Here is a 26,674-nt window from a genome sequence, read left to right as displayed (position 1 = left end):
ACACAGGACCCTCAGGCTGAGGTGAAGACCCTTCAGCGGACGCAGGACCCTCAGGCTGAGGTGAAGACCATTTAGCGGACGTTGGACCCTCAGGCTGAGGTGAAGACCCTTAAGCGGATGCAGGACCCTCAGGCTGAGGTGAAGACCCTTCAGCGGACGCAGAACCCTCAGGCTCAGGTGTGGACCCTTTCGCAGACTGTGGTCTGGCTACTGCAACAGGTTCTGGGCTGGCTGCTACAGGTTCTGGTCGGGTTGCAGGCTCTGGTCAGGTTGCAGGCTCTGTTCGGGTGCAGGCTCTGGGCTGGCTGCAGGCTCTGGGCTAGCTGCAGGCTCTGGGCTGGCTGCAGGCTCTGGGCTGGCTGCAGGCTCTGGACTGGCTGCAGGCTCTTCAGTTGGATCAGTGTGCACCGAGACAAAAATAGGATCAAGTTCAGCTTTTAGTTTCATGGCAAATTGAAAGATCACCTGATGAACCGATGTGCTGAGCAGGTCAGGCTGGGAGATGAAGCTCTTTAGGAGTTGGTCCACCAGGTGTCTTCTAGTTTTAACTCTGTCTCTTGGAGTGATTCTGAGAATAGTTATAGAGCCTTTGATGAGAGGATCAGCCACCTGGTTCTCTACAGAAGGCAGCTCAGGGATCTGGTCATCCTCAATAGGAGCAGGAAGCGATTGCCCAACATGCTCCCTGGGCTGGCCCCCTTTCGTCCACTCCACAGACGAACGGGGGAAAGACTGCTCCCCCCCCCCCCCCCCCCTGCGAAATTCTCCCCTGTTTCGCAGGTTCTGGCTGAGAGGAGCAGGCTGGAGGCTGGGACCAGGAGGAAGCGGAACCAAAAAACTCAGTCTCGCCGGGCCAAGTGCGAGGAGCTGGACATGCAGGTGATGTGGGCGGAAGAGCAGCGGACCGGTTCTGGTTGCGTCTTCTCTTTCCCTTCTGGTGGCGATGTGGGTGGTGTAAAGGGGCGAACCAGAGTTCATCCTCTGACTTGGCGTCCTCCCCCGATGTCCACCCAGAGCAGACTGGTGAGTAGGAGGAACTGAACCTGGGTGCTATGTGGTTCTTCTGGAGCTGAGATCTTCATCTCTCCTCCTGCAGTAGGAGAGGTGAAGGCAGAACTTCAACCACATGGCCGCAGCTTCCAAGTTCCAGGACGGGTCTAGTCCAAAAGGCACCGCACCGGATCGCAGCTTCCTCCATCTGGATAAGCTCGGTCAAAAAACAGGTGAGCAGAGTCTGAATGAGCCTGCCTGCTGGGTTCAGGTTTTGGTCGGTTCGTACTGTCAGGGTTTCAAGGCAGATCAGGACAGGAGAACCGAGTTGCGCAGGCAGGACTCAGGAGACAGGCATAAAATAAAATACTTTTAATAATAATAAATCAAAAGGCTGACATGGCAGCAAAAACTTACAAAAACAGATTCAGGAAAAGGATTAAACAGGATCAGACAGGCAGGACAAGACAGGCAATACCCAACGACGAACCGACACTGACAGGACTAACAGACAGACTTTATATACACAAACAGGACATGACACAGGTGATGATAATCAGAAAATCAAAGCAGAGACACAGGGAGAACAGACAGGGGAAGGCCCACTAGATGGCGCTATCCCTACAATGACGTGTCTATCTCTGCTGTCAATTGTGGATGTTAAGGACGCATATACATTATAACTGGATTTATGATAACTGTTTTCCTGCTTTTTGGATTTGTCTGGTTCCTGGTTTATCAACAATCAAGGAAGTCGTCTTTAGCAAATTTGGCCCTGATCAGGCTGCCTGCCTTACATCATGGCTTGGTTCGTGCCTCGAGCACCCAGACTTAAATGCTTTTGGCAGGATGGATCAAATCTTAGGGAATACTCTCAGGCACGGTCCAGTAGTGTGATCATTTATTTGGACATTTCGGATCCGAGAGGTTCGACCCACACTCAAGGTAGACATAAGCAGTAAAGTTCTGCCTGTCCCCAAAACATTGGTTACGTACTGTAAACCCAGATTCTATGAGTATAGGTACAGCCCTTTAAGGCTATCGCTAGTGGGTTTATCCCTTCGTGGGCAGTGCAGCACTGAAAACTTTAGTCCACGCCCACCTGCTGTGTGGGCCTAACCCCCGGTCCATATAAATTATGGTGAGACAGGGTAATCGGCTCCCAAATAGCTTTTTTCTTCAGCCATTTAGGAACCAGTGAGGCCCAGAGCTTAAAGGGCTGTGCCTATACTTATAGAATCTGGGGGTATAGTACGTAACCAACGTTCTATTTCGTATAGGCTTCGCCCTTTAAGGCTATTGCTAGTGGGTTAAAGGCGAAGCAGGATGTAGTCTATGCCTCACTGGGTCCATTCAGACACAATATGAATCGCCCGCTTGCACCAAAAAACATTTAATCTCTCAGCCTTCTGTGTGCATAATTACGCGTTCCATGCACAGCAGCGCCCCTGAGAGAAAGGGTCTCTGATGGGGAAAAAAGGACGGCTGAAACACAGTCCTGCTGCTGAGAATGAAAAAAACAGAGGTAACGAATTGTAACCATGTAACGATGAACAGAGCAGGTCAACAGCTCTTCAATATGAACTGATTAATAACAAAATGAACTGATTAGTAACAGCAGTCATGAACTGATTAGTAACAATAAAAACAGCAGTCATGAACTTGTGACTGATGATAAATGTATCACACTGTAATTACATGCAGTCAGATGTGAACTTAAAACAAAATTCCATGAAACAAGTAAAAATCATTCTGTTAGAATGCTGAGAACAGAATGAGTCATGGAGAAGGCAGAGACATCACATAGATAGAAGTGAATAAATGAACAAGGCGGCCGCCGTACAAATGTCCTCCACTGTCATCCCTCCATGCAAAGCTGTAGAGGATGAAATCCCTCTGATGGAATGAGCTCTGAGATTCTCTGGAGGGTCCAGTCCTGATGCTCTGTAAGCTTCAGAAATAGCCTCACACAGCCAGTGTGAGAGGCGCTAAATGTATAAAGGGCGACCTGCAGAGGTGTCCCTGTAATGCACAAACAGATGCCGATAATAACGCAGTGGGGCCATGCGTGCTATATAACATGCAAGCGTGCGCACGGGACAGAGGAGGTGATATGATGCTACCTCCTCTGAATTGTGAGGAGGAGGTTAAAACCCCTCCAAGGTTATCATTCTCGATTTAAATGAGCTTGAGAACCATAATTGACACTGGGCATTCTCCTGTGTGGTGGATAGATCCACTGCTGCTCAGCCAAACCTGCTCCAAATCCAAGAGATCAGCTTGGGATGGAGGCTCCAGTCTCTGTGGCGGGGACCGCACCTCAACATGATATCCGCTTCCCTGTTCAGGACACTGGAAATGTACACTGCTCTGATAGAGAGCAGGTTTTTGTGTGCCCAATACAACAGATTATCCACAATGCGTAACAGTTGGGCTGAGCACACGCCTCCCTGATGGTTTATGTAAGCTGCCGTCACTTTGTTGTCTGTGTGGATCAGAACATGCTGATCCCGCAGCAGGGAGGCAAAATGCTGAGTCACGTTTCAGACCATGAAAACATTTTAGCACATTTATGTGAAGCGACATGTGGTCCAGCCAATGTACTACCACTGCCTGGGACAGACACATTCCTCCCAGCTTGACAGGATCGCGTCTGTGAAAACTGAGATGTGTGATGTAGGCCTGCTGATGGGAACTCCCTTTGACAGAATGAGGGGTTTTCCCCAGTGATTCAGATCGGTTCTCACGGAGGGGGGCACAAAGATAATCTGCCTCTTCTGGTGTACAGGATCTATGCGCAGGCAGGCAAACCATCTCTGAAGGCATCTCATGTGAAGGAGGCTCAGCGGAACCACGATGTGGGCCGCTGACATTGTCCCAGGAGTCGCATGACAGGCAGAACTGTCACTATGCTGCAGGGTTTGACATGACGGAGCTGAGCTGACGGAGCTGAACTGACAGAGCTTCGGCTCTCAGCTGTGATAAACGGGCTCTCATTGTGGTTAAGTTTAGCTCCACTTCCAGATAAACAATCATCTGGGACGGACGAACTGAACTTTTTCCCAGTTTATAGAAAACCCTAGGTTTAGCAGGTGTAACACTAGCGTTTTGGTCTGTGTGACTGCTTCCTACCTGGACCGAGTTAATAAGAGCAGATTGTACAGATAAAAATAATTCTCATTCCTGCCATGTGTAACGACTGTAGAGCTGTCTCCACGCATTTCGAGAACGTGCGTGGGGTGTTTCAGAATGATGGAAAATGTGAAAATATGCGCTCTACACATCTATGGAGGTGAAAACCAGTTGTTCTAGTGAAGTTCTCCAGCAGTTGTTTGTCAGCATGTGGAATTGTCTCCCATGATTGAATTGCTGAAAAAGAACAGGTTGAGAATGGGTCTCATCTCTCCGTTTTTTTTTTTCAGAACCAGGAAGTAGTGGGAGGAAAAAAAACTGTATTTTCCTCTCCATTGGGAACTCTGGAAATCACATTTTTCATCAGAAATTCTTGAACTTCTGACTGTTAAGACGAGCTCTGTTCTGGAGAAGACAGAACCATCTCTATAATCCCTCTGAACGGTGGGGGTTGAGCTGCGAACTCTAGCGTGTAACCCCTGCTGATCAGACGGTCCATCCATCTGTCCAGGGAACACACTCGCTGCCACTCTGAGTAACGCTCAGAGAATGGGCATGCATTTTGTGTTGTGTTATGTTTCTCATGAAAGTCAACCAGACTAAAAACCCTTACTGCCATCATCCACTCTGGAGATTCTCCGGGAGGGGGGCTCCGACAGAAAAAAAGGCTGTATGTGTGCCTCTGTGCTGAGCCCAGGCTGCGGTCTCACATTAGAGCTGAGGTAAGCCAGCACACACTGAGAGGAGGCGTGAGCACTTTCTGAGTGAGACGCCATTTTGGTGGAGGCTGCAGCTGTCGCGGAGAAAAACGTTTACTCCCACTGCGTTATGAGTGGGCATAAAACAGCAGAAATTAAAAACGGGCTCTGGCTGAAAACGAGGGATTTTATCGGACTCGGTCTGCTGAAAAAACATAATTTTAGCTGACGTGGCAGATGAGTGTTTTGTGATACTACTGAACTGCGGTGCCACTTAAAACGCTGTTTAGAGGTTACTGGCTCATTCTGTGTGGGGAATGTGTGAAGAGAGGCAGTTGTGAGATCAGCTGATCTGACAGTCTCAGATGAAACTTTACTTTCAGAGATGTTTCTGTTTTATTTCAAAACATACATCATCAAAAAACACACACATTCCCCTCAAGGAGCTGTTCCCTGGTGGAGGGGGCTGGCGGAGGAGCGGAGCGTGAAGTCGCTGCCGCAGCTGTGGTGCACCTCTGCTGCTGTTGCTGGCCAAGGCGGTCCCTCGAGCAGCCAGAGGGGCGGGAGGAGGACTGTGACATCACCAGACATCTGAGACCTCCTCGGACCTCTGTGATTTCTCGAGGATGGTCCTGAAATTGTTCTGAACAGCGCCTCTGGGGTGATGGGGACTTCCAGCAGGACTTTCTGCAGCCTCTCGGATAAGGATGGTGAGAGGCGGAGCCAGGTGGTCCTCTGGATCATGGTCATCCGGGTGGCGATGCAGGATAGGCAGACCACAGAGGTGGCGCACATGTTTAAGAAGATGTCAGCGGCTTTACAGAGAGAGCTCTTTGTCTCCTCCAGCAGGTCTGCTTCCTCCAGCCTCTTTAAGATGCTGTAGGCCAGCAGAGCATTGTTGTTGTTCACCGCGACCGCCTGGGATGTGCACTGGTGAACTCGGTTGGAGAGCTTTGTCACCCTCTGGTCATGATTTCCTGGAGGGTTAGGTTGCCGGTCCATCCTGGAAGTTTTTGTCCAAAGCGCCTCTGCCAGGCTTGGCTCCAGGGGGGAGAACCGAGGGAAAAACACAGATCGGTAAAACTCTCCACTCTGGAGACAGAGGCGAAGGTGGAGACGGATGTCTTCAGCTTGCCGGGCCCAGCTGCAGCCTCGTTCCAATGTGATGTCATAGCTGGACAACGAGGCCAGATGGGATCAGGGTGACGAGCTGGGGTGGAGTCAAACCTTCCCGCCAGATCATCCGATCAGGGCGGAGGGAGGCGAGGGACGGAAAGTCCCTTTGTGTTAGCAACCTCCTAGATTATGCCGGGCAGCTCCGAGGGCGCCGACAGCTGGGAGCGGTGTGGTCGCTGACGTGGGAAGACCTGAGGTGGCTGAGCATCCGTTCGACCGCTCTTCTTCCGTCACTATGCTCACCAGGAGGGAAGGAGCAGCAAGGTTGTTTCCAGCATCGCCTTTCACGAAGGAATCATTCAATTCACTGCGTGACTCTGCGTCAAAGAAAGGTGATGGCGTCATTCCGCGCGTAGCGTCCCGCCATGGAAAAAACACTCAGCGGAGTTGCTGCCCACATCGCCTTTTTCGAGGGAATCATCCAATTCACTGCGAGGAAAAAACTTTAGAAAAGGCGATGGCGTCGTCCAGCGGGTAGAGTCCCGCCACGAAAAAACACTCCTCGGCACTTACCTTGAACAAGGCTGCTCGTCTCTGCTTCTCCTCGGGGAGGAAGAGCTCAACGAGACGGCAGGAGGTTGGCGTGGCGGAGACCCGGCATCCTTAGCAAAAGTTGTGTTGGTCAAAGCTGGAAATCTTTTCCTTCTTTGTTCTTCTGACAGTGCTAGCTAGCTGGCTGAAGAAAAATGGGAGCCGATTATCCAGTCTCACCGTATTTTACATGTACCGGGGGTGAGGCCCACACAGCAGGTGGGCGTGGACTAAAGTTTTCAGCACTGTGCACAAAGCGATAAACCCACTGGCGAGAGCCTTAAAGGGCGACGCCTATACGAAATAGAACAATCGTGTTTAACTGAATTCGGTTCCCTGACTGGCCTTGACAGGCCACCTTATCTTAATCTGCCTGGAAGCTCTGTAAACCTTGATGCTCTGTCCCTCCCACCGAGGAAGTCTACAGACCAATCAGAGGGGACCGCCTTAATAAGCATTCTGTCATCATTTCAGGACTCTGGATTCTATATGATGTCGTCCTCAGCACCCCTGAGAGTGTATGGATCTCTCCAGAGGGAACTATGTGAACTTGAGTGATTTACCACTCTTATCTGGATTCTGCAGTACCTCTGTGTTGTCTCTGGACATGCTCACCACACTTGTGTTACCCCCAGCCCCACCCCCAGAATGTTGGCGTCATTATGTGCTTGTGCGCAAGGTTTTTTTTTTTTTGCATTTGCATTTGCATGCTTTTAAGCTTCAGCCACAGATTAAGAGCATGTTAGGATTTTTTTTGCCTCCAAAACCTATGTTGTCACTTTCACCACTTCTTGTCTGTGCAAACAGGTCTCACTTGTAAATGAGTCTTCGAGGCTCAATGCGATGTATCTGTACAAATAAAGGTTGAATGAAAAAAGTGTTCCTGGGCAAGACACTGAACCCCTCATTGCCGCCGATGTGTGTCCCATCAGTGTATGAATGTGATAAAGCTCTGATTATTCTTTGTACAGATCTAGTAGAAGGCTGTATGAATGGGTAAATGAGGCAAAGATTCTGTTGTAAAGAGCTTTGAGTATCTTGATAAGATAGAAAGGTGCTATATAAGTACAGTCCATTTATCAATTACCATGCTTATGCCTAGATGTAAATTAAAATTGTAAATCTAAAATGCAAATCTTCAGGTTTTTTTAGCAAGCATGATACAGCAGAAACATCACATTGTTTTTTATAAATGTCATGAGACAGAAGTTAAAATCACACATTCATTCCTACATTTGTGTCAAAGTAAAATGCCTCGAGAATTTTGCCAGCGTCCAAATAGAAGCTTTGTTGAGCCATCGTTTCACATGAATTAAAGCTTTGTGTATTAAACATCAACACTGATTGTGTGAATCATTTTACGGCAGGATGACTTCAAGTAGCTTGAACAAACATTTGAAGCCTGATTGATATGGGGGGACAGAAATAAACAAAGCCAGGCAGAACTGAAAAAGAAAAAGATCTGGAATAAAAGTTTTGACTTTGAAAAAAACATTTAGTTTAATTATCTTATTGAAACCTCAAAAGCATTTGTCTCTCCCCCACGGTGACAGCAGCAGTTATTGCCTTTGTTCCAAAAATGAAACGCCGTACGTTAGGCCGTTCGCTTGTTATTAATGAAACAGGGGCCTGGATCCAAAGAGAGTAATGGTGTCTGGCTGCCTTCTCCATGGGTGAGAGGGTCCAGAGCGAGCTTGCTTACCTCCCAAGTGATGACTAATTCAGAGCGACTGCCTCCGCCTCCGCTCACATTAGCTGGAGTGACCTTCGGAGCTGCAGGAAGAAAACAGATCAGCTCAGCCATGTTAGCTTCAAAAATAACTCTAAAGAAACTTTAATTATTTCTCTGTTGCTACTGGCACATTTACACATTTAAAACATTCTAATTATAAATATTTTACCTTCTGACACAGTTTAGATGTTTAATTGAATAGAATTAAATTTTGTGCAGCAAAGTACAAATAAGCAGCACGGTGGCTCAGTTGATAGAGCTGCCGCCTCTCAGCCAGAAGGTCGTCCCGGTTCAAATCCCAGCTGGGGACCTTTCTGGGTGGCGTTTGTCTGTTCTTTTTGTGCATGTGTGCATTTTCTCCAGGTACTCCAGTTTCCTCCCACAAACCAAAAACATACAAGCATGCTAGACTGATTAGTAGGCCAGTGGCCCTCACCCCGATAGTCGCTAAATGCTTCGAAAAACTGGTCATGACTCACATCAAAACAACCATCAACATCAACGAGGACCCTCATCAGTACGCATACCGTGAGAACCGATCAACAGAGGATGCAATCTCCTCTGTGGTCCACACTGCACTCAACCACCTGGAGCAGAAAAACTCTTACGTCCGTATGCTCTTTGTGGACTTCACATCCGCCTTCAACACCATGATCCCCCAAACCCTGATGGACAAACTATCCACACTAGGACTAAGCCCCTCCATCTGCAACTGGGTACTAGACTTTTTAACAAACAGACCACAGTTAGTGAGGATCCACAACCTCTCCTCCTCCACCATAACCCTCAGCACTGGCTCTCCTCAGGGATGTGTGTTGAGCCCCCTTCTGTTTACTCTGCTCACATATGATTGTGCAGCTACCCATCCAGGCTGTCACATTGTAAAGTTTGCAGATGATACAGCGGTGGTGGGATGCATCACAAACAATGATGAGTCCAGCTACAGGCAAGAGGTGGAACACCTGGAGAGCTGGTGCAGAGAGAATAACCTTCACATCAATGTGAAGAAGACAAAGGAGATGATTGTGGACTTCAGAAGGAACAAAAACACCTACACCCCCCTGAACATAAGAGGATCTGCGGTGGAAGTGGTCTCCAGCTACAAGTACTTGGGTGTACACATGAATGACAACCTCAGCTGGAGCAACAACATCACCAGCCTGATCAAGAAAGCTCATCAGAGACTCTACTTCCTCAGACGGCTGAGGCGAGCTGGTCTGGGAAGCTCAGTCCTCACCTCCTTCTACAGGTGTGCAGTGGAGAGCATCCTGTGCTCGAGCATCAATGTGTGGCATGGAGGCTGCACAGCTGCAGAAAGAAAAGCTTTGCAGAGAGTGGTGAAGGCTGCACAGAAATCTGTTGGAATCAGTCTCCCCACCATCACAGACATCTACACCTCCAGATGCAGGAAGAGGGCCACCTGCATCATGAAGGACCCCACCCACCCAGCACACACACTTTTTGCCCCACTCCCCTCAGGAAGGAGGTTAAGGAGCATTAAGTGTAGAACCACTAGACTGAGGAACAGCTTCTACCCTGAGGCTGTTAGACTCATGAATCTCTAACTAGAATAATCACTGTGAAAAACCATATCATGTTGCTGCTGATCTGTTTCATGTTGCTGCTGATCTGTTTCATGTTGCTGCTCATCTGTTTCAATGTTGATGTGTTCATGCGTGCACATCTGCTCACAGACTCATGTTCATGTTTGTGCTGATGTTCAATGTTTTATGTTATGAGTGCTTAGTGTATATTTAGTTGATGTTTTTCTTAGTTCATATCTTAGATGTCATTACTGTTTTTCTTATACATTTTATTGTTGGATGTAACTGGGACCCTGCGTACATAATTTCGCTCCACCACATGTACCACATGAGGTGCGAATGACAATAAAGAAACTCTGACTCTGACTCTAACTCTAAATTGTCTCTACTTGAGTGAGAGAGTGAATGGTTGTTTGTCTCTATATGTGTCCTTGTGATGGACTGGAGACCTGTACAGGATGGCCCCCACCTCTCACACAGTGACTGCTGGATATTGACACCAGTGACCCCCGCAATCCGAAAAGAAATAATCCAGATCTAGTAAAGATAATGGATGGATGGATGAAGTTAGCGGTGTGTTCAGTGTTGCCTGACTCATCATATCTTGAACAACATATCACCAACGGGAGCATTTAGAAATCAGAAGACGCTACTCAAGCAGAGTTATCAACAGTATTTGAATCCCCCCTGAAATTTCCAGAAAACTGGAGCCTATGTACCATACCTGAGAGCAGATATGCTCATAGTTGGCATCAAACTGTAAACAAAAGTAAAGGAAGCAGGGAGGGCTACAGGCTAAGCTAAACACAGCGTCCCACTGGCTGTTTTCCCATCATTTTAATCACTAATATGTGGTTGCTGGAGAACAAGCTGAATGAACTTCAACTATGCATTGCCTGCAACAAAAAACAGGGGCTGCAGTATGTTTACCCTGCTATGGCTAAATTAGGACATGAGACACAATTCTCTCCAGCTAGCAAGATGATACTCTCTGTGGCTGACAGCTTGTAACAATGAATTTAGTTCTGATAGATTAAACATGAGTTAATTAGGTAAACTATACTTGCAAACAGAGAGAATTAAACCCTTTGTATTCTAGTGCTGCTGTGGGGGGCCTCAGGAGGTCAGTGCAGTGGTCTCGTAAATCTGAGGTTCTAGGTTCAAGCTCAGGTTGAGTCAGGAATGGCATGAAGGTGCGTGAAACAACTGCCAAATGTTTCATGCTGTGGCCATCCCTACAAGAAGAGAGTAGCGGATAAAAAAACATGACAATATTCTAGTGCTGCTTTTGGAGATAATGTCCCTCTGGCCAGTGGCCAGGATGGCCCAACACAGAAGAGCAACATCATCAGGCCAGGACTCTGTGGTCTACACTCCTCCAGGCCAGAGGCCATTCTTCCAGGAATGAAGATGTTCACATCCTTGATGGAGAGGAACAGTGGTTTGAGAGAGGAGTGAAGGAGGCCATCTTTGTAAAAAGAAACCATCCATCATTAAACAAGAGCGGAGCCTCCAACTGTCCCCCTCTTATGGTGTTATTGCTAGTATCACTCAGCCCTCTGTGAATAATGTGATCATCAGGGCACTAACGATCAGTCGCTAAGCTGATGGTCCTCCTTTATACATGTGAACAGGTAGTTTTTTTGGGGGGTTGCACAAAAAAGAAACAACACACATAAAGGAAAGGATAAAAAAACAAAATGTGCAGGAAAGGTAATAAAAATCCAAAATGGGCTTACAAATGGCTCCCCCTCCCTTTTAAGGGGGCGGGATGTCACCACCGCACTGGTTGATCCACTATGAGAAGGTGGTTTTTATGAGTGAAGGGTCCTGCATGCTCCATGTGAATCGATGAAATCAGCTCTTCATTGACATAGTTATCTGATAAAAATCAGGTCATTTTGTTCTCAGAGCAGCTTCTTCTCAACATAAGGCCCAGGATGAACTTTTTCTCACAGGAGTATCCACCAAGTATTGTGTGATTGGTCAGAAGTTTATGGACGTGTTCATCAATGTGGAAATGTGCTGTACGACTCTTCAAACTCACTAACTCAGTCAAATGGTCAAAAACTCCTGGATGGAGATCACACAGACATCATGTATGGAGGAGTCTGTCTGCTGAAACATGTGGTGCTCTCTTCATGACAGATTTGTGACCAAACTGTGGATGCAGGGACGAAGTGGAGATGTACTCTGCAGCAGGAGGTTCCCAAGAGATCTGTGTCTGTGTCTCACTGACAATGAAAGTCTTGTGCAAAAATAAATGTCCTGCAGCCATGTTCTGTTCATGTTCATCGAATGTTGGACTTCTAATGCAGTATACCGGGCCCTTGAGTTTGATGCAGCTCCTCAGACTGAAGAAGTCTTTTGGATAAAAGATTAAATGTTTCAACAAGAAGAATCTGTCCACAGGACCTGACTCAACATGGTTAGATTTATCTACCTGGACTCTTGAGCAGCACCAGGAGATGTTAATTAACATTGATTTATGTAAAATATATGAATTTGCAATAAAAGCTGTCTGAACTTCACAAGTATTCACTTAAGAATATGTTTAAAAATTTAAAAATATTTAACATGTTCATATTTTTCCACATGATAAATTAATGTTTTTCCTGTAAACGTAACTATACAGTAGGTTATCCAGACAAAACAACAACAACACTAAAATACTTACTAAACAACAGAGGTTCAAAATTTCAGACTGTCTACTTAATTTAATTAAATTAATTAATTTAATTCAGCTGTCAATAGAATCCAGCAGGACTTTGTTTCTCTGATAAAATGTAGGTGATTTCTGTACTAGCCTTTATCTCTGGTTACCACCTGCTTTACAGTTAATTTAATTTTCTGAAGTCAAACAGTGATCATTATGGTACTGAGCTGCAGTGTTGAATGAAAGCTGTAACCCAGTGTAAATCAAGCTTTCACTAACTGAACCACAAAAACTATACTGCTGCAGCATTGTATCCACTGATGCAACAAAAGAATAATTAAAAATATTCCAACATTTGAATTGGCAGTTCACAGCTGTACAAAAATTTAAAAATGGTATCAGTCCACAAAGAGAGGTGGAACACCTGGAGAGCTGGTGCAAAGAGAATAAACATCACATTAGGAATGTGCAATATGGCATAAAATTCATATCACGATATGTATTGTGAAGGGTGGCGATAACGATATATATTGTGATATGTTTTTGGTATAAAACTTGCAATAGGAATAAAAAAAAGCATAGGGTGTCCTTTTGCCATCATATAATGTGAATTAAGAAATTCCCACTACTAGGTCCAGAGAGTTTTAAAATAATAAACAAATCAAGTAAAAAGTATTAGGCTTCTTTCTTGTAGTGCAAAACAGTGCAAAATATATCAAATATATACTTTTTTTTTCTTTGTTGAGCTCAGTTTAAGTGTAGAAACATTGTGAAGTGTTTAAATGAACTTATCATCATCGCTCAATTTTTATTTTATTTTTTTAAAGAAAGAGAAGAAAGAAGAATAAATAAATAATAAAAGAGAAATAGATAAAACGAGAGACCACCACGACAAAACAACATGCACAGCACAATGCCACCCACAATATCACCATGAAACATTCGACATCACACAAGGAATCATCTAGCTTCCACCACTACCCAACCTAGCGTGCATATGTCAAAGCACCTGAATTCAAACACCCGCGCAAGCACGACCGCCACCACCAGATTTCTCCAAAAGAATGCCCAATAGTGGACGCGGGGGCCCACAGACCCGCCCCCCCAGGACACAATGGCAACATAGGGAGGACCGGAGCCACAGACACACAGCGGCCCACAGGCCCGGAGCCCCAGGAGTCTCCCAACAGGGAGAACCGCACCCCCCCAGAGAGGAGCAGAGGAAAGAACCGGGTGACCCCAGCCACCACAATGCAGAGCCTTCAGGAAGCTGCAGCGACGAGCCCACAGGTCCGGCCGGCGACCCATGCCCCCCCCCCAAGTAGATCCGGCCATGGACACCGAGCCCCAAGCCCCGAGGCCATACCACCCCCCAGCAGAGCCCCGACAGAGCCAGGGCACCCAGGCCCCGCCAGGCAGCAACCAGGGCGGACCGACGTGCACCCCACCACCCAGCCCAGACACCGAGAGCCACCAATGCACCGGCGGCAAGGGGGTCCCCCGCCAAAGTGGGGCACGACCGGGGGGAGTGGGCCCCACACCAAACGTGGGGCCCAAATTGATCCAAGAGAGGGGGGACCACCAAAAACACAACCTGAGCAACCAACAGGCACGCACAGATAGCCCGACAGAATCACTGTCGGGCCGACCGCATGCACCATCTACCTGACAGCGACCACAGGCCGGCCCCAGCCCAAGGGGCAGAGCAGCAGGGAGCCGCAGCTGAGGAGGGCCGGCCCTCACATCAAGAGCCCCGCACCATAGGCCCGGAGACGCCCCAGCACGCCATCTATGCACCCCCCCCCACACACACACAGCACCCCCACCGCAAATGCCGCACAGGAAGACCAGCCAGTGCCCTGATGAGGCGAAGCCACGCCCCCAACCGCCGCCCTACACCACCAATGACCACACGTACACTACCATAGCCGACCCCCCGCCGAAAGCCGGCAGCCACCCCGGTCAAAGTGCGGGCATCGCAACCAGGAACCTAGATTAAAAGAATCGGAACAGCCCAGGAGGAACCGAAGCACCGGCCCCATCACTGACCGCCCCCAAGGCCCAAAGCCCACCCACAGCCCAGACCCCAACAATGCGCCCCCCACCCCCCTCCATCCCAGACCCCTAGTGTCACACGGAGAAAGGAGGTGTTTGTAGAAAAAAAAAATCTATATATGCATAAATAAATTATGAAGTTCAATCTTGTCCTCTGGACATTCAAAAAACCCCAAAACAAAGCAAAACAACAAAAAAATGTAGAAACGTTTCGTCTCTCGTCCGAGAGACTTCTTCAGTCTGAGGTGCTGTATTCAGCTCAGTCTCTTAAATAGCACCTTCTCAGAGTGGATCAACCAGTTTTGCTGCTGACAACCAAAACCAGCTGATCACATGCTCAAGAAGGACCATCAGCCTAACAATGGATCATTAGCACACTGATGGCTGTGTACTATTCACAGAGGGCTGAGTGATACTAGCAATCACAGCATTGTAAGAGGGGGACAATTGAACACCTAGGCCTCCACCCCTGTTTAACGATGGACGGTTTCTTTTCACAAAGATGGCCTCCTTTACTCCTCTCTCAAACCATCGTTCCTCTCTATCCAGGATGTGCACATCTTAATCCCTGAAAGAGTGACCGCTGGCCTGGAGATGAGTGTAGACCGCAGAGTCCTGGCCTGATGATGTTGATCTTCTGTGCTGGGCCATCCTTTTGGCCAGTGGCTGTTTTGTTTCCCCGATGTAAGACTGATCACAGCCCTCCTGACACTGAACAGCATACACAACATTACTCTGTTTGTGCCGGGGGACTGGATCTTTGGGATGAACCAGTCTTTGCCGTAATGTATTTTGGGGTTTAAAAGCCACTGGGACGTTATGTCTAGAAAATAAACGTCTCAGTTTCTCTGATACTCCCTCAACATATGGAATGACCACTGGTCTGGGTCTGGGTTCCTCCTTTTCACCTGCTGGCTGACTGGAGTCCTGTTTGGGTTTCTTCTCTGCTTTTAGGAAGGCCCAGTTAGGATATCCACATTGCTCTAGAGCCTGTCTTGTGTGGGATTTCTCCTTCTGCCTGGCTCCTGAGCTAGTGGGGATGCTGTCTGCTCTGTGATACAGAGTCCTGATGACTCCTAACTTGTGCTCCAAAGGGTGATGGGAGTCAAACTGCAAAGACAAGATTGAACTTTTTTAGATATATCAAATGTAGTTTTAGCCATATGTTTTAAACAAAATAATATGTTGTTATCTCTAACAGTTTCCAGTCTTCTCACTTAAGAAATGAACAGCAACAGAGCAGCATTTTACACTGAAAACACTTCACCCTCCAAACCTCTAGTGGGCGCCTCCTTCTGCTTTAAGGGAGAGCTGACACAAAATGAGTCTGTGGCTTTGAAATAGCTGTGTCTCACAGTAAAATCACACAACACAGCATTATTTTCACAGATCAGAGAGCAGGTTTCTCTTAAGCTGACCAACGCTTACTTTAACTTTCGACGGAACCCCCCCCCCCCCCCAAAAAAATAAATTGCATTGCAAACAGCTGTAGAACGCCCTGTTCATTCTCTGGTGATCTGCACAGACTCCAATTATGCACGGTTGAGTTTTTCTTGTCATCTGGCTATGTGGAAGCGTAAAGGCTTTCTCACTAGCAACAAAAAAGCTGTGAAACACAAGGACTTGTTCATGGCATGTGATCACTTGGTGACATCACACAACCTACAAGTCTTTTAGAAAAAGGTCAGAGGCCACTCACGTGTGCCAGGTCAAGACAAAGAGCTTAACGATCTTGCAGATTCATTAGCCAAAAGAGGTGCCGTTAATGGTACCTGGTGGTCCTTCGACCCCACTTGGCTACCTGCTCATGTCCCAGACCCTCCCACCCCTGATGTGTGTCCTCTCACCCGTTCATGTGCTAAAGCCACCACCTCGACTCTTTCACGGCGTGTTGACAACACAGTCTCAGTAGAACCTGCATTTACATACACAGACCTCATGGAGCTTTAGTCTTTGGATCCAGCAATCGGTAAAATGATTCAATACCTGGCTGACCCAGACACAAATGTTCCAACTGCGGATGAACTTGACTCAATTCCTGAACTCAAGACTCTTTTAAAGATTAAATCATTCCTGAAAATAGTCAAAGGCATGCTCGTCTTTGCTCCCGATCCAACATCTTCACCTTCGTTCGTGGTGCCTCGAGACCACAGGGGGGTGATGCTAGTACATGCCCATGACCTTCCATCTTCAGGACACAAAGGCGTTAAAGCGAATCTCAATGCATTAAAGCAAGTTGCTTATTGGCCAGGAATGCATAAAGATGTAAAGGATTACATCAAAGGGTGCTTGGTCTGTTGTCAGTTCCAACCTGCAACACCCCTTCACAGAGCACCATTGCAAAGCAGAGGGATCACGTGTCCGTGGTCTGATTTACAGATCGATTGGGTAGGACCCCTTACCAAATCGACCAGAGGAAACAAATATTTCCTCACTGTGACTTGTGCATTTACCAAATGGATTGAATGCCTACCGGCAACCAATGACACGGCAGACATCACTGCCTATTTACTCATAAACCACATCTTTACTTGGTTCGGACTCCCCATCCGGGTCAACTCCGACAGAGGTACACATTTCACTGCTGAAGTGATGCAGAAACTTTGGCAAATGTTGGGTGTCAAAGTCAATTTCCATATTGGCTACCATCCCCAATCATCAGGCCAAGTTGAGTGATCTAACAGAACAGTGATCAGTGTTCTTAAGAAATATGTGTCCACCAACCATAGAGACTGGGACATCAAACTACCCCTGGTCCTAATGGCCATTCGATCAACCCCACATCAGTCCACAGGCATCTCTCCCTTCGAGATGATGACTGGTCGACAGATGACACTTCCTTTGCACCTACTCTATCAACCTGGTGAAGCCAATGTAGCAACCGCCTACACCACACACCAGTACATGAAAGATCTGAATCAACATCTGAGAACCACCTTTGCTTTTGCCCAAAAACGTTTTAACAAAACGGCTGAAGGACGCAAAGCCTACTATGACCAAAAAGCCTCCCATGAAGAACTTCAAGTGGGGGAAAAGGTCTGGTACTACATTTTTTCCCCAGCCACTGGACAAAAAGCTTCCAAAACTGGAACGCTTGCCCGCAAACTCCTTCCAAGGTGGACTGGACCACACCTGATAACGGACAAACTGTCCCCAGTTGTGTACCGAATCAGGATCAACAGAGAACAGAAAGAACCTGTTTTCAAGTGGGTCCACCGAAACCCGATCAAGCCACACAAGGCTCAAACCAAAACCCAATGATAGAGAGTCTGTAGACAACTAAAACCCCATCCAAACAAACCACCAAGAAGCTACAGACATTACTCTTCTTCAAATAACACCTTAGATTACAAATTTTCTAATTTACTATTACCTCAAACAAATAGGTAAGGTTTAAAACTCTAGACCTAACTCAATAAACTTTAACTAGGAAAATCAACTTTTGACCACTGGATCGGCTAGAGGTGAAGCAGCTAACGATCGGAAAAGATGACAACCCACTAGTGGGGGTTAACTTCGTCAGGTTGTAGTAGGGATTTTATGTTGCTAATACTCATGCTCAGTTGACCAACACATTGAAAGCTTGATTTAAAACCACACACGACTAATCACATTAGTCACTCATTCTAAGCAAACAAAATTGCTAGACATAGATGAACCAAACCCACCATTCCCTATGTCACTGGAATATTGGAACTCACAAGCGACCCATAGTTCCAAGCTTCCCATTTTTGTTTTACTTTTATCCCAAATTCTCCTATTGCATGCTTTATGTCCCTAAACATTTACCCATGAGCCCATAGACCCCTTTTGTCCACACGTGCGTATACAAAAGCAGTGGCCTTAGAATCCCCGATTAAATAATTTTATTTGTTTACTTACATAAACAGAATACAATTTAGTTTGTCAATTTAGTTGACATTAGAAATGCATGCATTGAGATTTGTTTTATTTTAACGATAACCTCATTATATGAGAAATTATTTAGACACTTAGTTAGATGGACACCAGAAATCACCCACTGAGTACCATCCTACCTCATCATCCCTTGGTCTACTTCACCATGTCCTCCAGAGGACATTGTGTAGATGGACACCAGAAATCACCCACTGAGTACCATCCTACCTCATCATCCCTTGGTCTACCTCACCATGACCTCCAGAGGACATTGTGAACGCCCTATGGAATACGTTTCTTATTTTTGATTTCCCTGTTGTGGAATTATCCCTTTGAACTCACATGGAACAATCTGGATTGTTTTTCCTTTTTGTACTTGGAACTATTCCTGTTTACTCCATGTTGAATGACTCTGATTTCTAACTCTGGAAATTATGAACTTTGACTTTTCAGAACTCTACCTGAACCTTTGTTTAGAGATGACGGAGATGGACGCTGCTGATTGCGATTCATCAACCATGGAACAGGTTATAAATCGCAAGTGGGGGAAATGTAGAGATATACCTGCGTCCCTGAATGTCATTTTGTAACAGACTTTTATTTCTGTGACTGAACAGTTCATTCTATAAAGATGTTTCTGAAATGGAAAAAAAAAGAAGAAACTCTTCATCCCTTGAACAACTGAGACATCCCACCCCACCCCCACTTCAGAACCTGGGACAGTTTAAAGTTTGTTTTCAGCACCTCTAACTCTGGAAAGTGTCAAAAGAAGACTTTTATGGTTGGTAAAGACAACCCAAGGGTCCATATATCGGAATAATATTGGAACACCCTTTCTGTGAACCCCACAAAATGGACATTTGAGTTAACACAGATCACTCAGGATGTCCTAGTATCAACTTGTAACAGCCTCCATCAGACTATTCCATCAACGATCATAAATAACAGAAAGCTTTGTCTCTGTTCAAAGGAATTCCAACTTTGACACTTGAGTCCAATTTCCTGCATGTAGAAAATGGACAGACTTTTTATTCACATTCTAGAAGAATTAATACTGTTTTTGTAATGAAAGAAGTGTTTACTGGGAATAACTAAATAACTGCCTTGTTGTTTCCCTTACAGCTGACAATAATCTGTGTAGGCCAAAAGTTTACAAACTTTTTTCTGTTAATAAGGTTGACAAAGTGTTTGTATTGTTTAACTTCATTTAAAGTTGATAAGTGTCTTAAATGATTTTATTTGATGACTTTTTCAACAGAGCAGATTAAAATAATACTTTATTTAGTGGATAAAAGTTCAGCCCTTCCATTTTGATTGGTTCAAATCCACCACCTCTTTCAAATCAGAGATGTGGTAATTTGTTTACAAGAGAGAAAGACCTTTCAGAAGGGAGAGGAGAAAAAAAGAGAGAGGGGGAGACAGAAAAAGAAATGATAATGAAGAAGTGATGAAACCCTCCCGAGGAAGAGATTAAGCTTTAAGACACAAACTTCAGAAGACTTTCAAGGAGAAAATTAGCTTCAACTTTGGGCAAAGTTTGATAGAATCCTTTTCAGCAATCAAAACACCTGCAGTTTTCATAAAAGAGTTAACAACAGCTGTTCAGAACTCCAGGAAACACTCCAGGCTTACCGTTCAAGCCAGTGAACACAACTCTTCGTCTTGAGGTCAGGGATGTGAAGAATTACAACTTTATATCACCATACTATCGGATCATACAGAGACAAATATCTGGTATCTCTGGCAGCCTTTGAAGACGACTCCTGGTAAGAAAAGCTGATCTGATACTCTGACGGTTGAATCTGGTGTTCAAAAATTTAGATTTTTAACCAAATTAGTTTAACTCAGTTCAGTAATTATTTTCCTTTAAATTTCAGACCAAATTTTTACTATTGAACGATAAAACGTATTTCTTTTAGTCAAATTTGCATGAGTAATATGCACTGTTGAAATTTCAAAATCATTCTACATTGCATCTTGTATTGGTTTGGTAAAGCACATAGAATAATTTCATTCATCTGTTAATCCCTGCGAACAAGTAATTTTTATGGTCACTTAATTTCCATTTAACTCCAGTTGGGAACAAAGCCTTCATTTTAAATGTCAGAAATAATTGCCAACAGTTATTATCATTCATAGTTAAATTAACATCACAAAATGATATTAAAGCGTGTGTGTTTTACTTATGACATCTGAATCCTTCATATAAAAGAACTCACGGTGTAAAAGGGTAACTCGAGGTAATTAAATAATAATCTGAATTAATTTAAGATCTTCAGACGTTCTCTCAGAGCTGAGAGTGGTGCCCCTTCAAAATAAAATTCATAACGAATTTTAACTATATAAAACCCTTCCCGCTACACCGTGTACCATTTATATTGCGCATTCCTACTTCACATCAATGTGAAGAAGACAAAGGAGATGATTGTGGACTTCAGAAGGAACAAACACACCTACAACCCACTGAACATAAGAGGATCTGCGGTGGAAGTGGTCTCCAGCTACAAGTACTTGGGTGTACACTTGAATGACAACCTCAGCCGGGGCAACACCACCACCAGCCTGATCAAGAAAGCTCATCAGAGACTCTACTTCCTCAGGCGGCTGAGACGAGCTCGACTGGGAAGCTCAGTCCTCACCTCCTTTTACAGGTGTGCAGTGGAGAGCATCCTGTGCGCCAGCATCAACGTGTGGCATGGAGGCTGCACAAGAATGCATAGAGGCTGCATAAGAAAAGCCTTGTAGAGAGTGGTGAAGGCTGCACAGAAGACTGTTGGAGTCAGCCTCCCCACCATCACAGACATTTACATCTCCAGATGCAGGAAGAGGGCCACCTGCATCATGAAGGACCCCACTCACACAGCACACACACTTTTTGCCCCGCTCCCCTTAGGAAGGAGGTTGAGGAGCATTAAGTGTAGAACCACTAGACTGAGGAACAACTTCTACCCTGAGGCTGTTAAACTAATGAATATCTAACCAGAATAATAACTGTGGAAAAATCACTTCATGTTGCTGCTGATCTTTGTCAATGTTGCTGCTGATCTGTTTCATGTTGATGTGTTCATGCGTGCTCATCTGCTTACACAGACTCATGTTCATGCTGCTGTTCGATGTAATGTTTTTATGCTATTAGTGCTTATTGTATATTTAGTTGATGTTTTTCTTAGTTTATATCTTAGATGTTATCATTGTTTTTCTTTTACACTTTATTGTTGGATGTAACTGGGACCCCATGTACATAATTTCGCTCCACCACATGTACCACATGAGGTGCGAATGACAATAAAGATTTCTGACTCTGACTCTGAAAAGGTGTGCATCCCCAATATGCAGCTACTGAAATACTAATCCTGAACAAAACAAATGGTAAATGGTAAATGGACTGTACTTATATAGTGCCTTTCCATCTTATTTCAAGATACTCAAAGCGCTTTACACTACAATCTGTGCCCTCATTTACCCATTCATACAGCACTCTACTAGATCTCTACAAAGCTAATTGAACAAATCATTCTATAGAGACTAATCAGTGCGACAACAACAACAACTTGGAACAGGTCCCAGTACGTACAGTTGCTCTTCGTCCGTGCTTGTTTTGATGGCTTGCTGGGTTCTCCAGTCCCAATTCTGTTGCTTGCCAGGACTCGAAACTCGTACTCCACCCAAGGGTTCAGGTCTATTACTGTAGCCGTCAATTGGTGACCTCCAACCACCACAGGAACTGGAACAAAACACAGTGTGTTCAATCTTAACAAAACTTGATGAGTCCAGGGTGTGATTTCTATGAGTGTACAGGCTAAACTACAGCAACAGTCTGTTCTGCAGCCTGATGGACCCGAAAGAACCAGACTGATGTGCTAGTACATGGAACTGCAGTAAATCATCACAGTAAACAGAAATGAAAAAAAAAAAAAAAAATTAAGGCCTTGTCCACATGAAAACATAATTTTTCCTAAATGTTTTATTTAATTTGTTGTTTCTAAAAATATCCTTACAAGCACAGCACTGTTTCTATAAATGTTTTCACCCACACAGAAAAATATCATGTTGAGGCTCCTAAAACATCAATCTCATATTGACACAAGGCTGAAACATAAAAAAAAAAAAAACCTTTGCATATTCACAAAATGCTGTTTTTGTGCTGACAGGGCCTAAAGTCTAGATACCGTAATTTCTGGTCTATAAGCTGCTACTTCTTTCACACGCTTTGAACACTGCTTGACATACAATGCTGCAGCTAATTAAAGGATTTTCTTTTTGACGGGCTAACAAGCTTAATGCCACTAAAACATTTAGCCTCATCACACTTGGGTGCTAATATAGCTGCCCACTACATGTCTATCTTGGGGGGTGGGTCCTCATGACTCAATGAAACTACCTGTACAAATAAAGGTAAAAAAAAACAAAAAAAACCAATAATAATCTGGCCAATGAAATTACCAAACATTGGACCAATGAAAGGAGGAGGGGAGAAGAGAACAGGGATGGGTGGGACTTTGTTTCCCCCCTTCCCGTTGTGCCTCCAAGGAGGGGGGAAATGAAGTTGGGAGGCTTGGATGACTGGCGGTAAGAAATCGTTTACCAAAACTGGCCGCATGAGAAGAGCAGCAAGTCTGCAGTGGATCCTGACAGTGGAGCATATAGCAGTGTAAAAAAAATCGTCCTTTCACCCACGGGTTTTTAAAGGCAGCTGCGTGATGAAGAGGACAGCACAAGCTTGTGCAGGAGGAAGATGAAGATATTGATCAGTGACTTCTTGGTAGGCTACTATATTTTTTTTTGAGAGAGCTTACCTGTCGTAACAGCCTGCCACCCCAGGGAAAATGGTGTCCTGGCCTGGATGGTGTATGCTGTAATTGGACTGTGATTATCAGGACCAGGCCTCCAGGACAGAGAGGCTGTGGTATCAGTGATTTCTTCTACATGGATGCTGGTGGGGGGCCCTGGAGGACCTGATAGATGGTAGCAAGTGAGGAAAGAGGGGAGGAGAGAAAGAGCAATACAGAAACGGAGGAGCAGAGGTAAAGACAGGAAGGATGAGCAAATGTAAATGAGGAGGAGATAGAGAGATGGAAGAAACAGTGAGCAGTTTTAGCACCTGCGGCAACTGCAGCAAAGTCACTTTAGAGTGAAACCTTAGGGATCTATCTAATTAGACAACATGTTTCCTTTAAACTTTGTGTCAAAACTATTTTACTAGGCAAACTTCTCAGTGGTTCATCCCTCACACCTCCCACAGCATGAAGCTGGTCAGTAAAGTATGGAATGACTTACCTCGAACAACCAAGTCCACAGCGATGGAAATGCTGTCCACCTTGGTTTGCACAGCACAGGTGTACTTCCCCGCATGCCTCAGTTGGATGTTTCGAATCATAATGTCCCCTGCAGAATGCTGCTGTCATTCAAACCACACACAGCCATGCACACAAAGCAAACAGGCGTCCATAAGGAATGTGGCAAGCCTCCAGCTACTGTAATTCAAAAACAATGCTGATGCTGCCAGCCTTCTCATGCATGTGTGCCCTGAAAAATAAATTCACTTTTCTTCATGCAATCTCTTCCTCCGTTGTCCAAAGAGGACTCAGAGACACTGCTCCATGGATTGATTTCATCGCTGTAATTACAGAACTGAACTTGCTGTAATAGCTTGATTGGGATTGTGAAATGTTATATGGAGCTGCCTAATGGCTAGTGGGATAGCTTGTCTTTAGGGGAGCCTTTCATCCTGTCTTTAATTGTAGTTCCCTTTTCTACATTATCGTTTCATCAGGGTCGAGCTGAACAGGTTCTATAATAAATTGAAGAGAGCTGAAAGTTGTGGCATGGTGGCACATCGTTTCTGTGGAGTGCCTGGAAGCTTAATCAATGTAAGTGGAGAGGAACAGCAATTTATTAGGCAGAGGAAACCTTAAATCATCCTCCAAGCAACACCTACATCATAGCAAATACTCAACTAGATTTTTTTTTTAAATCCAACATTTGTTAAAGAATCCTTGAATTTTATTGCTAACAATAAGACAGTGCTAGGTTAAAGCTGCAGAATATTACCAGCCTGAGACTGGAGGCAAGGAGTCAATGAAAATTCGGTTTCAGAATTAACCAGAGGCATCTATTTTCTATTATCTTTATAATATACTTAATGCAAACTTTGCTACTGCATTTATTGAGACATTGCTAAAAGAAGTAGTGAGTGAATGGACCAAAGAATCTTTAGTCAACTTTCAACAATTTTTCATTGAAATATCTGAGTGGAGCTGAAAAATAGGTTCCTATCAAAGGAACAAAACAAAATGAGGATTCTTAAACAGATTTCAATACAGTTTGTATTTTTATCACTCATTTAATTAAATCCCGTCTGATAAATATGGTGCGAACCTATAAACAAAGAGATGTCTTCATGGTCACTCTGTGGTTGTTCACACTTGTGAAGATTGTAGCTGTAGCAAGAATGATTTGACTTATAGGTTGTCATGAGAAGAAGGAAATAAAATAAATATAAAATGCTATATATTTAATTCTGTTCAGAGTTCTGTGTTAAATGTAGAAACATGAGTGCATTTCAGTATGTTTGTGGATAAACGGGAACAGAGATGATCAGCAGTTTATTTATAACATTTCAGTGGGGGGGGGGGGGGGGTCAAGATTGAGGTTGCTAAAACCCAGAGACAATGACTTACATGAGGACTCAAAGAAAACAAAAATTTAATAATACTGATTTTTTTGTTTTTTTGGCCTATAAGTCATGATTTTTTGTATAATTTGCACGCCCTGTGACTTATACGCTGAAGTGAATTTTTATGTTTTTTCCCCATATTTATAAACTAATTTCTGGCTGAGATATGACCGTTTTCATTCTTTTTTTTTTTTTTTTTGAGCTCAATTTAAGTGTAGAAACATTGTGATGTAATTCAATGAACTTATCATCATCGCTCAATTTTTTTTTTTAAAGAAAGAGAAGAAAGAAGAAAAATAAATAAATGAAAGAGAAATAGATAAAACGAGAGACCACCGTGACAAAACAACATGCACAGCACAATGCCACCCACAATATCACCATGAAACATTCGACATGGCACAAGGAATCATCTAGCTTCCACCACTACCCAACCTAGCGTGCATCTGTCAAAGCACCTGAATCCAAACACCCGCCCAAGCACGCCCGCCACCACCAGATTTCTCCAAAAGAATGCCCAATAGTGGACGCGGGAGCCCACAGACCCACCCTCCCAGGACACAATGGCAAAACAGGGAGGACCGGAGCCACACAAACAGCGGCCCCCAGGCCCGGAGCCCCAGGAGTTTCCCAACAGCACCCCCCAAGAGAGGAGCAGAGGAAAGAACCGAGTGACCCCAGTAACCACAATGCAGAGCCTCCAGGAAGCTGCAGTGACGAGCCCACAGGTCCGGCCGGCAACCCATGCCCCCCCCCCCCCCCCCCCAAGTAGATTCGGCCATGGACACCGAGCCCCAAGCCCCGAGGCCATACCAACCCCAGCAGAGCCCCAACAGAGCCAGGGCACCCAGGCCCCGCCAGGCAGCAACCAGGGCGGACCGACGTACACCCTACCACCCAGCCCAGATGCCGAGAGCCACCAATGCACCGGCGGCAAGGGGGCCCCCCGCCAAAGGGGGGCACGACCGGGGGGAGTGGGCCCCACACCAAACGTGGGGCCCAAATTGATCCAAGAGAGGGGGGACCACCAAAAAACCAACCTGAGCCACAAACAGGCACACACAGATAGCCCGACAGAATCTCTGTCGGGCCGACCGCATGCACCATCTACCTGACAGTGACCACAGGCCGGCCCCAGCCCAAGGGGCAGAGCAGCAGGGAGCCGCAGCCGAGGAGGGCCGGCTTTTCACATCAAGAACTCCGCACCATAGGCCCGGAGACGACCCACCACGCCACCTAAGCACCCCCCCCACACACACACACACAGCACCTCCACCGCAAATGCCACACAGGAAGACCAGCCACTGCCCTGATGAGGCGAAGCCACGCCCCCAACCGCCGCCCTACACCACCAATGACCACACGTACACTACCATAGCTGACCCTCCGCCGAAAGCCGGCAGCCACCCCGGTCAAAGTGCCGGCCATCGCAACCAGGAACCTAGATTAAAAGAATCGGAACAGCCCAGTGGGAACCGAATCACCAGCCCCATCACCAACCGCCCCCAAGGCCCAAAGCCCACCCACAGCCCAGACCCCAACAATGCGCCCCCCCCCCCCCCCCCCCCCCCCCCCCCCCCCCCCCCC

At 45.7% G+C, this 26,674-nt stretch overlaps 1 protein-coding gene across 1 annotated transcript in view; it reads right to left on the bottom strand.

Annotated features, from left to right (window-relative positions):
• LOC119411749 (contactin-4) overlaps positions 1-26,674 on the bottom strand; it is a 456,128-nt gene that overhangs the window by 89,454 nt on the left and 340,000 nt on the right. The window contains exons 9-12 of the mRNA XM_037678676.1: positions 23,689-23,806; positions 23,208-23,366; positions 21,986-22,135; positions 8,230-8,300 (exon numbers count right to left, since the gene is read on the bottom strand). Coding sequence (XP_037534604.1) covers positions 8,230-8,300; positions 21,986-22,135; positions 23,208-23,366; positions 23,689-23,806 — 498 coding nt within the window. The remainder of the gene's footprint in view (positions 1-8,229; positions 8,301-21,985; positions 22,136-23,207; positions 23,367-23,688; positions 23,807-26,674) is intronic.

Source organism: Nematolebias whitei, chromosome 7 (assembly GCF_014905685.2).
Source record: "Nematolebias whitei isolate Nwh7 chromosome 7, NemWhi1, whole genome shotgun sequence".
Classification (NCBI taxonomy): Eukaryota; Metazoa; Chordata; class Actinopteri; order Cyprinodontiformes; family Rivulidae; genus Nematolebias; species Nematolebias whitei.
This window is presented reverse-complemented; position numbering and strand designations above follow the sequence as displayed.